Source organism: Crinia signifera, chromosome 6 (genome assembly GCF_055691185.1).
Source record: "Crinia signifera chromosome 6, ASM5569118v1, whole genome shotgun sequence".
In the NCBI taxonomy this organism is placed as follows: domain Eukaryota; kingdom Metazoa; phylum Chordata; class Amphibia; order Anura; family Myobatrachidae; genus Crinia; species Crinia signifera.
Window position 1 is genome coordinate 248,331,874 of NC_139222.1, and position 14,620 is coordinate 248,346,493.

Here is a 14,620-nt window from a genome sequence, read left to right on the forward strand (position 1 = left end):
CACTCCATCCTTTCTTCACATTGTTTTCCTAATCCTGCTCTGTCATACCCCTCAGAAAGAACCGGCTCTGACATGCGGCCATATGATTAATTTTCCCGGCTTGCTCCATCTCCTTTTTTTTCCTTCTTTCATCAAATGTTCCTGATTGCTCCTCATTCAAGGGCCAGAAAGGGATACATCTATATGGCCAGCCCTTTGGACCTATCTTGCGAGCCAAGATTGTATTCCGATTGGCTAAATTCCGATGACAAGTTTGCCTATCATGTATCGAATGGACGCAGGTCGTTCTCGCGGAGCGATGGCCGGCAGCTGGCTCACGGCTTGCTTTTTCCCTTCCCCAGGTGCTGACGGCAACTCGGAGCCCATGATCCTGGAACAGTACGTAGTGGTGTCCAACTACGAGAAGCAGGAGAACTCTGAGATCAGCCTGAAGGCTGGGGAGCTGGTGGACGTGATAGAGAAAAACGAGAGCGGTAAGAATTCCTACATTTATTCGTTTTTCTTGTTTTTTATCTCTCCCCATTCTCATAACTGTTTTATGTGCTCCCCTCCCATCCGCAGCGCTGTACATTAGCTGCATCTGGTACTGAACTTGGCTCAGGAGGTAAAACCTTCTCCCCAGTTGATTTGGGCTCTGAGCCAAAAATATTGCCTTGCACCATAAGAATGTATCCTATGCCTTATGTATGGATTAATAACATTGCATCACTGTTTTAATTAAAGGGGCACCACCTACATGTTTGCTTGGGTGTCAGTTGCCAGATGAGACAGCTGTGAACGTTTTATACCTCATACTTTAATTCCTAGTTAACTCTATAGCTGGTTATGTGACACGGGTAACTGTACAGGACAGACATGGCTGCTCCCACTCAGGACAAGCCCACATAGCAAGATGTTTCAGCAGCATACATTGGACGTGCTTTACAGGAGAGCAGTTAAGCTATCTGTCATTGGTGGCCCACATCACAGCTATTCTAAAGGGATTACATGCAGTTCAAAGGCTGCTAAACTCATTTTGTGCATCATAAAGTGAAAAAGTGCATTATTTTACTTGTTTCAACTCTGGCTGCTAGTAAATGACACAAAGAAAGTAAGCTGCTCAGCGATTGGCTGCCATTGTGTTTTATCAGCCGCCAGGGTTACATAAGCAAACAGAGCAGTGGTTCCGGCAGAGCCTTTAGTTAATAGTATGTGTGTTTACATTCAGGCTGTTTGTTTTCCTATATTGTACCCCATCAGGCCATGTACTGTATATTTGTGCTGTGATCTGTCAGGGCACGTTGCGATGTCTCATTATTCACGTTGCAGGCTTCTGTCCAGGGCTCCTGCAAATGTGGCACTCTGTCTAGGAGACCGTTTCGGCAGGCGTTTTTTCTTTCTGTGGTTAGAATAGAAGCAGTGGGTGGAGATCTAAAGTCAAAGCATCAGCAAACGTTTTAGCTGCTTGGGTTAGAGGAAAAAAAGTCCTAGGAAGAAGGGATTGGCAAGTTGTTCCATGCAGCGAGAGCCAGCAACTATGCTAGTGTCACTGCCACAGAGAATCCCATACCCCCCTCCCCATTACATTTCAGTTGATATTGCTGGTCCAATGATAAACGTATGATAAAGTGCATCACTGGTCTGTATTGCAGTCATTGCTTTCACCATACCTCTACATCAGGCATGTCCAAACTATGGCCCCCCCAGCTCTTGTGAAACTACATGTCCCAGCATGCCTTGCCATAGTTTTAGCATTCCCATGTGTCAAGGCATGATGGGACTTGTAGTTTCACAACAGCTGGAGGGCCATAGTTTGTACATGCCTGCTCTACAGCCTTCCTGAAAGGTGTATGTATATATATATATATATATATATATATATATATATATACAGTAATGTATGGCAGTGTGATTTTACTGTATTGTTATGTTTGTGTTGCTGGGTGTAGAACTTTGTGTAAGTATTCACAAAGCTGAGGTTCTTGCAATCCTCATACATATTTGTATAAACTGTAGCACTCAGTTCTATTGAAAATGAGATCTTGCCCAAAGCAACCAATCAGATTCTGGGCCAGATTCTCTAAGCTTTAAAAGTGATAAAATGGAGAGTGATAAACAGCCAGCCAATCAGCTCCTGCCTGACATTTTTCAAACACAGTCTGTGACATGACAGGTAGGAGCTGATTGGCTGGCTGTTTATCACTCTCCATTTTATCAATTTTGAAGCTTAAAGAATGTGGCCCTCCATCTTTCTAGAAGGTGCTAAATAAATACATACAGTAAGAAGTAGAATCTGATTGATTGCTATGGGCAATGTCCCATCTTCAGTAGAACTCCCATCTTAGTAAATGGGATGCGGTCAATTTGCCAGCGGTCGGGATCCCGGCGTACAGAATCCTGACACTGGAATCCCGACCGCCGAAATCCCGAATCTTTCTCACCCATAGAGGGAGAATAAAATAGCGTGCCGAGCGTAGCGAGGCACCGGGCCCGCTGCGTGGCGAGCGCAGCGAGCCCGCAAGGGGGGGCGATCCACGTCCCCCCCATGTCGGGATTTCGGCGGTCGGGATTCCAGTGTCGGGATTCCGACCGCCGGGATCCCGACCGCCGGGATCCCGACCGCCGGGATTTCGTATCGGATCCTAGTAAATGTACCCCTAAATATGTTATCACTGACTACAAGCCAATTCATTGCCAAGGGAAAGTGGTTTAAATTGTTCGATTTAGGAAATAGCAATTTTACAATGTAATATGAATTGCTAAGTATATCTTCTTCAGGCCTAACAACCTGAAGAATGTTCAGTCTAAGCTTTGTCAAATCTGATTGGTTGCAGTTGCTGACCAATCAGCTTCAATGGAGACCATAGTTGATTCTGATTAGATTCAAAATTCTCCATACTTGCATTGCATTGAGGGGTCGCATGCCCAGGTGCTGGATGTGATACCCATACATGCGTAGGAAGGGGAAGACAGATCAGAGCCAAATTACTACCTTGGCCTGTTGATGAATATCCTAGTTTCAGCACTGCTCAGTAGGTGCAAAAACTGTACATCCATAAGTGCGTGTACCGTACGTACAGTAAATCAGTCACATTTTTACACTACTACTGCAGAGGTGAGACGGTGTTGTTTCGTGGAATTGTCACATAGGCAAAATTTCATGGGGTTGGGCCATCATAGGCAGGCTGTGTATAGTTGGGTATAAATACATTGGTTTCTAGGTGTATGTTTTACACATAGGATAGGAGGAAGCGGTCATCTATTAGAATGAACTTAGGTCTACAGTCGGTACTCTTTACCTAGCACGGCGCCCGCGATTACAATCGCGGGCGTCAGGGGTAAAAAATCGCGGGCATCGCGGGTAAATCAAAAACGGGTGCGACGCGATGCCCGCGATGCCCGCGATTTTCCCATAGGGATCAATGTTAAAAGTCAGATTGGTCGCGATTTTAGCGTTAATTGGCTCAATGCCCGCGATTTTTACATAGGAAACAATGTTAAATGGGCCACAGAGCCCTAATAGTCCCCCTGAAGTGTGAAATGGCCCCCACAATTTTTAACGCCACCCCACGATCAACGTGAACCCGAAGCGTGGCGAGCGCAGCGGTACGCGTCCTCCGACCTTTTCATACCCCCACTATCCACGTCGGCGTGGAGTTGAGAATAGAATAGTGTGGCGAGCGCAGCGAGCCACCGAGCCCGAAGCGTGGCGAGCGCAGCGAGCCCCGCGAGGGGACGCGGATACCTTCACAGTTATACGCGTCCCCTCACGGGCTTCACAGGTGTCCGTGGCGACGCGGACACCTGTGAAGCCCGCGAGGGGACGCGTTTACCTGTGAAGGTATCCGCGTCCCCTCGCGGGGCTCGCTGCGCTCGCCACGCTTCGGGCTCGCTGCGCTCGCCACACTATTCTATTCTCAACTCCACGCCGACGTGGATAGTGGGGGTATGAAAAGGTCGGAGGACGCGTACCGCCGCCCCTCGCGGCCTCGCTGCGCTCGCCACGCTTCGGGTTCACGTTGATCGTGGGGTGGCGTTAAAAATTGTGGGGGCCATTTCACACTTCAGGGGGACTATTAGGGCTCTGTGGCCCATTTAACATTGATTCCTATGTAAAAATCGCGACCAATCTGACTTTTAACACTAAAATCGCGACCAATCTGATTTTTAACATTGGTCCCTATGGGAAATCGCGGCCATCGCGGGCATCGCATCGCACCCGTTTTTTATTGCATGCGATGGTCGCGATGGTCGCGATGGGCGCCGTGCTAGGTAAAGAGTACCCTACAGTCATTAGGTCGACCCCATTAGGTCGACTGGCAGGAAGGTCGACCTGACTTAAGGTCGACATGGGCCAAGGTCGACATGACTTAAGGTCGAATTTGCATAAAGGTCGACATGAGGAAGGTCGACTGGTCATAAGGTCGACATGGGGTTTTTCACTGTTTTTTGAGCCGACATGTGCCGACAGGCGGTATTTCATGCCCTACCATCCACTAGGGCGTGGAGGAGGTTATTAAAGCTGTGGCGAGCGAAGCATCGTGAGCGAAGCGAGCGATGCGAGGGTCCGATTCTTATTGCCAACTGTGTCCATGTCGACTGTGTCGACATTCGGATTAAAAAAAAACAGTGAAAAACCCATGTCGACCTTATGACCAGTCGACCTTCATCATGTCGACCTTTATGCAAATTCGACCTTAAGTCATGTCGACCTTGGCCCATGTCAACCTTAAATCAGGTCAACCTTCCTGCCAGTCGACCTAATGGGGTCGACCTAATGACTGTAGACCTAAGTTCATTCTGACAGATGTACCGATTCCGGATAGGAGCAGGTATGCAATGATGTTTATTACTTGTAGGAAACCCAGTGTACATAGGGGAGTGTATACATATACAGTACACGGTACTTGTTTCCTAGCACGGCCACACCGATGTTGATCGGGTCGATCGCATCGATCGCATCGCATGCGACCAAATCGCATGCGATGCGACCGACGCGACGGTCTCGATTTTTACATTGATTGAAATGTAAAAGTCCCTGGGACCCTATTTTACATTGGATTCAATGTAAAAGTCTCCCCAGACCCCAATTTTAACCCCCTCAACGGCACCCCATGATTGACGGCAACCCGAAGCATGGCGAGCGTAGCGAGCCTGCGAGGAGCGGCGGTACGCGTCCTCCGACCTTTTCATACCCCTACTATCCACGTCGGCGTGGAGTTGAGAATATAAAGTGTGGCGAGCGCAGCGAGCCAGCGAGCCCGATAGTAGGGGTATGAAAAGGTCGGAGGACGCGTACCGCCGCCCCTCGCGGGCTCGCCACGCTTCGGGTTGGCGTCAATCATGGGGGGGGCATATACAATGAGAAATGGGCCATATTGGCCCATTTTCCATTGTTAGCTATGTAAAAAGTGCTTAATCGCATCCATCGCATCTTGTGCCATTATAATGGCACAAGACCGACGCGATGAACGCGATTACAATGTTAAAAATATTTTAACATTGAACCCTATGGGAAAATCGGGTGCATCGCGTCGGTCGCGACCGACGCGATGGACCCGATTATCCCTTTGCCGGCAAATTGGACCTGATTTCAAAGGAAATCGGGTCCATCGGGGGTAATCGTGTACCTTAAGTTAAGGTACACGATTACCCCCGATTGTGGCCGTGCTAGGAAACAAGTACCCAGTACACTTTTGTGCATGACCTTTTCTACAAAGAAACTTTTTTCCATTCCAATGAAACTGGTAATCAGGTAATTTGCTGTAAATTATAACAGGCCCAATTTGTAGCCGTTTTCAGAAGGGGGTGACAACGCAGTAAAGCACTTGTACGATGCATTTTCTGATTTTTTTCTTCCAATTCTGTTAAAATAAAAGCCTGCAAGTTGTGTTGCGCTATGCTATGTTTTAGCTATGGTGTTTGTTTAGTGCTCCCCAAGTACTAGGCCACCTTCTGCAACTTGTCATTTGTTAATAGTTATTAAGGACAGTTGCCCACTCTGCACCTGAATTAATCATTTGAATAATGTTTCTTCTGGGGATGGGGTAAAAGTTATGTGGCACACACAGGAAGTAGTGATGGGGTGCACACAGGCAGTAGTGATGGGGTGCACGCAGGCAGTGGTGAGGGGGTTTACACAGGAAGTAGTGATGGGGTGCACACAGGAAGTAGTGATGGGGTGCACGCAGGAAGTAGTGATGGGGTGCACGCAGGCAGTATTGATGGGGTGCACACAGGCAGTAGTGATTGGGTGCACACAGGCAGTGGTGAGGGGGTTTACACAGGAAGTAGTGATGGGGTGCACACAGGCAGCGGTGAAGGGCTGCACTCAGGCAGTGATGACATGTGTACATAGGCAATAAGGATGGGGTGCCCACAGACAGTAGTGAGGTGACACACACGCAGTAGTGATGCATTACAGGTATTAGTGAGGGGATTAACATAGACAGTAGTCATTTGATGCACACAGAAAATAGTTATGTGCTGCACACATGCTGCACTGCATACAGGCAGTAGGAATGCGGTGCATATAGGCAATAGTGATGGGTGCTCATAGGCAGTAGTGAGGTGTTACATACAGGTAGTAGGGATGCGGTGCACACATGAAGTAGTTATGTTATGCACACAGGCTGTACTGATGCTCTGCACACATGGTGTAGTGATGTGCTAAAAAATACACGGAAGTAGTGGTGCTGTGTGTAATATATACACCATACTGTACATTGTGAAACACCCGGCAGAACTGAGATGCCCCGTTAGGAGTAGCATACCGTACACAGGACACTAACCACACAGGAATTGGTGTTATAAACTTACAGTACATAGTGGCAGATTAAGCACAAAGCAACTTAGCCGCATCCTAGAAAATGGAGTACAGAATCTGATTGGTTGCTATGGGCAGTCCGCTAAGGCAGAATGCAGTGTAGCATTATCTGCTTCACCTCGCTAAGAAGATCTTTACAATTATATTGATGGACTAGATTTGTATTTTTGGCTGGTGTTCTCTTTTTCATTTCTTAGTTTGCCTTTAACACTATCAGTATTCTATGAATAATATATAGATTTTCCTAAATGACGCAGCCGATGCTGAGTCCCGTGCTGTTGAGTTCTCTGAGAATGTTGCTGTCCGCAAGCTGCAGACTTCTCAGCGTTCCTGTTGTATCGGTCCCATGTCTGCATCTCCACCTTCCCGGCACTGCACTGTTGGTAGATGCACAGAATGATGAGGTTCTCCCTAGTCTATTCTTCTCAACTATAAACAAAGCACATTCCACAGTGTTTAGTGGTCCATTGGCTGGATATTTACAAGTGTCCCTGCAAAGACATTTATTTCTATACTTGGTATGGTAGTAGAAAAATAGGACCTAATAGTCTAAACAAGAAGCAAGCCAAAGAAATTATATCATTTCTCTGCACATACTTCCCCTGTCTAAGGAGCTGCATTTTCTACCATGGCCTCTATAAGTACTGAATCATCTGACTGGTCCGTCTAACTGTTTGGAAAGTTGAGGCGCTCATCCATATTTATGGCGTCAGATTTCTTTGCTGGAAGGTCTAGGCTAAATGTTTATTGCTTTGCATTTAACCACGAGGCTGTTGACTCCACAGCAGGATTTCAAACAACGGCTGTTACGCTGAGAGTTCACAATGACAGAGCGGTACTTGGCTGCAGACTCCTCCAGATATCTCTAACAACGTGCCTGTACTCCTGCATACTGCAGGAAGATATTCGCTTGGAATAACCTAATCGTACCTACTTAATATCCCCAAGTTTTAGGGCATTAAGGGTGCGCAAGGTAAATGAAAAGGCAGGGACCCAATGAAGGGTTGTGACCAGGGGAGGCTCCAGGGGTTGTGCTGCAGGACATTTCAAAATTCAAATAGAGGAGCTCAGACCAACTGCCATCCCACACTGACTCACTGGCAGCTCCACCTCTGAAGCCAGCACTGGATGTGACAATCACTGGATATAATGGTCATCATTGGGAGGGAACACAGCATAATATTACACAGTATGCAGTCTCCAAAACCCAGAGCCAGCACTCTAGGATTATGTGTGCCACCTTAAATTTATTCAATTGTTGCCCCTGTAATCTCTCACAAAAATTGTGCCCTTCTCAAACTCCCACTGATGTTTCTGATTCGATGGTAGTGAAGTGGTGTCTGCAGCACAGCTAATGTATCCATGCATTGAGCTTTGACTGTTTTGGTGCATACTGTACATACATTCTCTTCATCTATCCATGTTTATACCATTGGATGGTTTTGTAGCAATGACTAGTAGTCACCTCTGTTTTTCATGTCAGAAGCCCAGAATCAAGCTGCGCCATGATTTCGGTGGGATGTGGGAGCGTGTGTGTTCTTCAATTGGCTTAGTCAGTGTCTGTCATGTGTTGCTCAGCCAATCAGAGCACATCTGATACTGCTGAAGACTTCTTCCAGACACAGCATGGAATATGCAGACAGAGAGGGGAGTATAAAGTGTAGTTACACCAAGTCAGTCTGTTAGGGGCCAGCTGAAATCTGCATGAGTTCTGCCCTTAATTATAGTGGGTGAAGCCAGAAAGCAGGAATGCCCATTTGATATTTACTCAGACCACTGACAGCCAATCCAACCCAAGTTGCCACTGGGACCTTCTGCTCCTGGATACAGTGGATAGGAGTCAAGACCTTTTCTAAGTGCCACCTGTGTGCATGTCAACCTTTTTGGGTTGACCCATTCATTGTCTGTGGTCTATGCCACACCTAGTCATTTGAGCTACATATCCCCCCACCCCACACTGGGTTGGGTGTGGAGAAATATATTTCTTGCAAAATAGGAGAAATATGTTTTTTTTTTCTGGCAAACTCCATTCTCTTACAGTCCTATTGTTCTTCAGTTTCTTCAGGCTATTTGGGGTTTCTTGGTCACTGGGATCCTCGGCACACTGGGACTTGTGGTCCACTTGTAAAGAAATATAAACATGGTGAGAGAAAAACACACATACTGCAGAAAGAAACCTTGTAGTAAAGTAAAAACTTCACAAATCTGTTCCCCCATATTTCCAATTTGTTCCCTACCATTTTTGAACAATGCTGGCTGAGTGTTCTGAGTGATCTAGCATCGTTCAGAACGCTCAGCAAATCTCCCCGTGTGTAGACCCCTAAAGGCTTTCTTTGTTTACAAACACAGTGACCTCGCTGATTGTTCAGGGGGTAAGAGATTGGCTGGAATACACTGCTGTGCTAACCAATCAGAGCAAAGCTACTCTTTAAACTTCAATTGAACCAGCTCAACAACCCAGGGAACACAGACAAAGATCAGTTCTTTTGTGTTCAGATTTTTGCTTCTTATACTGTACAATGATTGTACTGTAATAACATTTGTGTGCGTATATATTGCTAGCATAGTCCGCAGTGCTTTACAATTAAGAATAAACAAAGTCTGGTTATTAACAAAGAGGTAAAAGGGTGGGCCAGCTGGTTCTGCAATTGTGCTGCGTTTCGTCTGGCCTGGCAGACAAGTAACAGTCCGCACATGTTGCAGCAGGTATGTTTTTGTTTTGTTGTACCACTTGAAGGATGTTGTTGACATTCTGTATGTGAAAATATCTGTTCCAGCATTTTGCAATAGTCATGTGCTGGGTTGCATATTTGCCCAAACAGGAGAACATAAATTGGGAACATGTTTCTCTTTCTTGTTTGTTTAGAGTTTCAACATAGTGGGGGAGATTCTGTAAAGCAAAAGGGTGAGATTCTCTAAAGCAAGAATGCGGTAAAAACCCAGTTATCGGGTTTTCACCGCATTTTGATATGCAGCAAAACCCGCGTAAGGGAAGAAGAAGGTCTCTCAGTCTCACACCATATGCTCAGAGTATGCTCCACGTTTACAACGTTAATCCTTAAATCCAATTCATTTTAGAATCAAGTCTCTCAGTCTGTATTAGCGTCTATGCTTTTGGCTGATATTATTACAAGAGAATCCCGTGTCTGGTTTATTTCAGTATTCCTTAGTGCAGATACTTTTGCTCTGTACACGTATTAGCCCTGAAGTCTCCTGTTCCCCCACTTCTTCCTCCAGCACTTTGCTAAAAATGGCAGCTGCAGCGTATTTTCCCGCCGAGCCGTTACCACCGTCTACCAACCACTTCTGCTAATCACAAGTATTCAATCAGCACCACCGCCTCGCCCTCCCTTCCTGCTCTCTGGAAAGTTGGCCTAGGCTGACTCCACTGTAGGTTCTCCCTAATGTAGCATTGCTAAACATATTCAGCACTGCCAGTTATAACACCACACTGGCAATGGGCACGACACGCAGTAAAGTACATGACGGTATTTTGCCTGGAGCCGGGCAATGAATTGGTACTATTGGACCTCTTTGTACTTGGGCTCCCTCCCACTCCCCTGGTAGTTTGTGTTGTCAAACACAATACATAGTGTAAATGGAACATTTGCTGAATAAGGAGCAGCAGAAAACAATCTTGTCTTTATAACGTGTTTGGCTCTCTCTAACAAGGAAAAGGCTTCTCCAAAATGTTTATCCTGGAACAGGCTCCTCTGCCGCCTTTTTATGGTGACCGCTTCCAAGGGATGCTTTGTCAGACCTTGAACATACGAAGCAGAGATTCAAGGACTGGCCTCTGGGGGGGGGGGAGGAGATTTACTAAAGCTTTAAATATGAAAAGAGGGGACATTGCCCATAGCAACCAATCAGATTCTGTCTGTCATTTTCTAGGACGCTATAGAGAAATGATGGCCATTATTCTGGTTCACTCGCAAAGGCAAATTCCTTCTCAAATGGACAAAACCATGGGCACTGCAAGTGGGGCAGATGTAACATGTGCAGAGAGAGTTAGATTTGGGTGGGGTTTTACTTCAATGTGAGATCTAAATTGCAGTGTAAAAATAAAGCAGCCTGTATTTACCCTGCACAGAAACAAAATAAGTCACCCAAATCTAACTCTCTATGCACATGTAACATCTACCGCCCCCCCCCCCCCCCCCTGCAGTGCATCGGCATTTCCATGTCTTTTTCCGCAAAAACGGACTATAATTTGCAAATTTCGAGTCCGTTTCCGCGAATGCAGATTTGTCTTTTCAAAGAACCGAATTTGCAGCTGCGAGTTCCGGTCGATTGAATAGGTCCTGGATGATATATCTGAGTATCTGAAATATCGGCCAGCGTTGAATGCCCCTCTAGATGTCATGCTATAGATTGTAGTAGACCGATGTTCGCTACAATAGAATGGGATTGGTTGCTAGGGGCAGCACTTTCACTTCTGCTGTTTGGCAGCTTTGGTAAATCCCCCCCTGTGTGAGCGAACTTTCCAGTCACTTTCTTCCCTACATGGAAGGCACACCTGGCTACTCCTGCTGGACTTTTTGGTCATCTTATAGACACCTGATTCAGACCTGTTCATTGGGCTGCGTGTAATCGCAGCCTACGAACAGGTAAACGCCGAATGCCCAGCGCCCGAATCCCCTCACTAACATTCAAGGGGATGTGTACACTAACACATCCTATCGCATTCGGCCGAACAGGAGAGAAAACATTCCATGGTCACTGACCATCAAATCATTTTTCTCCCCTTCGGTAATAAGTCAGTACGCTATCCGCCGAATTCGGGGTGAGCGGTGACATCATGTAATGTCAGCCGCCCGCCCTGAGCAATCATTGCCATACCTGCTTTCTCAAGGGAACGCCCAACGTTTTTATGGGGACGCCCATAAAACGATGGCCATCCCCTTCTGCCGCCCCTTGCACTCCCTTCCCGGAGCGAACGGCTCAGCGAGTGTAAAACTCGGCCAAAGCTGTTCTCTCCCAGGGTTTGCTCAAACCATGAGCATCGGGGATGGGGACGAATTTGGACCATAACTCCCAATGGGGGAAATTTACTAAGATGTGTATTCTACTTCACATCTGATGTTGCTATGGGCAACCAATCAGATCCTGTCTACAGTCTTCTGAGAGTGCTAAATAAATAAGAAGTAGATTCTGATTGGTTGCCCATAGCAATATCACATGTGAAGTAGAACACACATCTTAGTAAATTTCCCCCAATGTGTGACCTCATCTGATAGCAAGGCTCTCTGAAAGATACACAGTCTGCTAATCAGTGGGGATTACTGATCTAAAGCCATTGACCTGTGACCTGTGACATGCAGCAGAATACATTACAGGCCATAATCCACGTCTCTCTTTGGTATATTATTCTGTTGTATTTTATTTTACCCATTGCTACTGTATATATTATATATTTTTTTGGTATTTTTTAGATGATTGTAAGCTCTGGCCAAGACAGTGATTTAGCGTGAAATCATCTTCGGAAGTATGTAAACCAGAGATTTTGTCAAGGGTCCTTCACATGGAGAATAAACACACGGCAATACTTTTACCGTGGCTGAACTTTCTCTCTCTCCGGAGAACTGCACTCTGATAAGTAAATATTAGATTTAGTCTGAAAAAAAAAATAGAATACACTGCTGTAATAAAATTGGAGCTGGTATAGAGCAATTGCCCTGACTGCAAGATCAGGGGAGCTCTCATGTCTAGTTAGTGCAAGAATTGTATCATGGTTCTGATATCAGCACTTATACTTGAATTGATTAGTATCATACAGATGTGTCCACAGACATCTATACTCCATGCGGTAAAACGCGACGGTCTTTGCTGCGCTATATAAGAAACTGTAAATAAATAATTATACATAACACGTGAGCTCCTTGTGACTCTGTAGCGCCAGACGTAAATTTTGGCCACGGTTTTTTCCATTAAACTCTTATTTGCAAAACTGAGTGAATAGGTTGCACAGGCAGCTTCTGCTGAGTAAAATGATATGCATCATGTCTATGTGTGGCTGCAACTATATCTACATAAGAAATGGAATGGAATGTTACAGTATTTTCCAAATAAAATTTTAATCAGCAGAAGCTGCTTGTGTGTCACTTTTTTCACTGAAAAAGTGCCATGCTATAGGGGGTCTAAAGTCTTGTAGGCAGGTGGAGAAGAGACCTGGCTTTGATTGGTGTCATTTGGATTAGATACTGTTGCATATGGAGAGGCGCCATAAGAACTGGCGGAATGTAGAGAGATGCGGAGCAGTTAGAGTGTTGGATGAAAGTGACATTAAATACTTGCAGTCTTGCACTTAAAGTATTTCACTATTGAGGCTATTACAAGTACACTATGGCACTAGTGCGTCCTTAATAAGTGCGTTATGTGTACAGTGCTTATCCCCATCCTGTGCAAGGTTTTCCCGTTTACCACCAGCCATTGCTCTGTGCTGCCTTTATAGGGCCTATCAGGGCTGCCACTCGGAATGCTGGGGCACAGGACTGATTTCCAGTCCACCCCCCCCCCCCCCCCCCCTCCGAATTTCCCCCAAAGGCTTCTTTAATGCAGGACGCAGCGGCCAATTAAAATGTAGCACCGGCTGGTGAGCCAATCAGAGCTTGTGTACCGGCAGCAGCTCTGATTGGCTAATGGTGCACAAGCTCTGATTGGCTCAAAAGCATTTTAATTGGACGCCGGTGTCCTGCATGGAAGAAGCAGGCAGCACAGCCGAAGCAGTCGGGGGGGTGGGGGTTGGGGGTTGCGATGGACAAAATGAGCTGTACCCACAGCACCCCCCCTATGATTGCCCAATGGAAAGTGGCTTCTCTCTACAGAGCAGATACTAAGGAGAAGAAATGTCCTGGGCAGGCACAGTAGGTAGAGACCAAGGAAGCAGGAGGGGTGGAGGAAGGACATCTATGAGATGCTTCATCACATCTCTTTTGCAAGAGATAAAATGCTTTTAACAGAGTAACCACTAGTTATTGGGAGATTTATTGTAGGAAATAAGTATAATTTGCTCAGCAATACTTTAACTATTACACAATGTTCAGTAAGACAATTCTATAAGCAGCTTTTTATTTAGCTATTATACTGATGTCAATAAAGTTTGGCTAATCCTAAAAACAGATGTCCCCCTGCCGAATGCTGGATGCATTAAGTCTACCGCTAATAAGTTTGGAACTGGCCGCGTTCCCACTGGTACAAGGAAGAGCCCAGGCGCTCTAGAGGGTGAGTTATTGCAACACATTAGTCCTCACGTGAACGCTTTATCTGGGAGCAGCAATGGCTGGAAGGTATTTCCTAAACTCTGATCAACAAGTATATATGGATCCACATCTGCTGAGCAACCTTTTCCAATTACAAATGAGAAGAAAAAACAGTTTTAAGCCCCCTGCTGATGGTGGGAACATGGTGGCTATTGCGGTTTAAGATACTGTGGACGGTAGCTCAGCAAACACTTCTACTGTATGTCCTTCTATAGTTCATATACAGGTTGAGTATCCCTTATCCGAAATGCTCGGGACCACGAGCATTCTGGATAAGGGTTTTTTCCGGTTTTTGTAATAAATTTTTTTAGGCATACCTACCTGTCCACTGGTGGTGCCCCGATGGTCCCTCAGCTCCCACATTGTCCCCCAGTGTCCACGGCAGGCACGGGTTCCCAGGTGCGACACGCGCACTCGCGCAATGCACTCCTGGGACCGCTGGAGAAGCCCAAGAGGATGCTGAAGGCCTGCTGTGGACGCGGGGGGACTTGGTAAGTATAAAAGAAGGGTTAGGGGAAAAAATAATAATTCGGATACGGGGTGTACGGATACGGGA

General features: G+C 46.1%; 1 protein-coding gene across 8 annotated transcripts in view; it reads left to right on the plus strand.

The window, feature by feature from the left end:
• The window catches only part of SH3PXD2A (SH3 and PX domains 2A), a 296,381-nt gene that overhangs the window by 212,614 nt on the left and 69,147 nt on the right, over window positions 1–14,620 (plus strand). For all 8 annotated transcript variants that reach the window (XM_083149276.1, XM_083149277.1, XM_083149279.1 and 5 more), the window contains one exon: window positions 342–473. In XM_083149276.1, coding sequence (XP_083005402.1) covers window positions 342–473 — 132 coding nt within the window. The remainder of the gene's footprint in view (window positions 1–341; window positions 474–14,620) is intronic.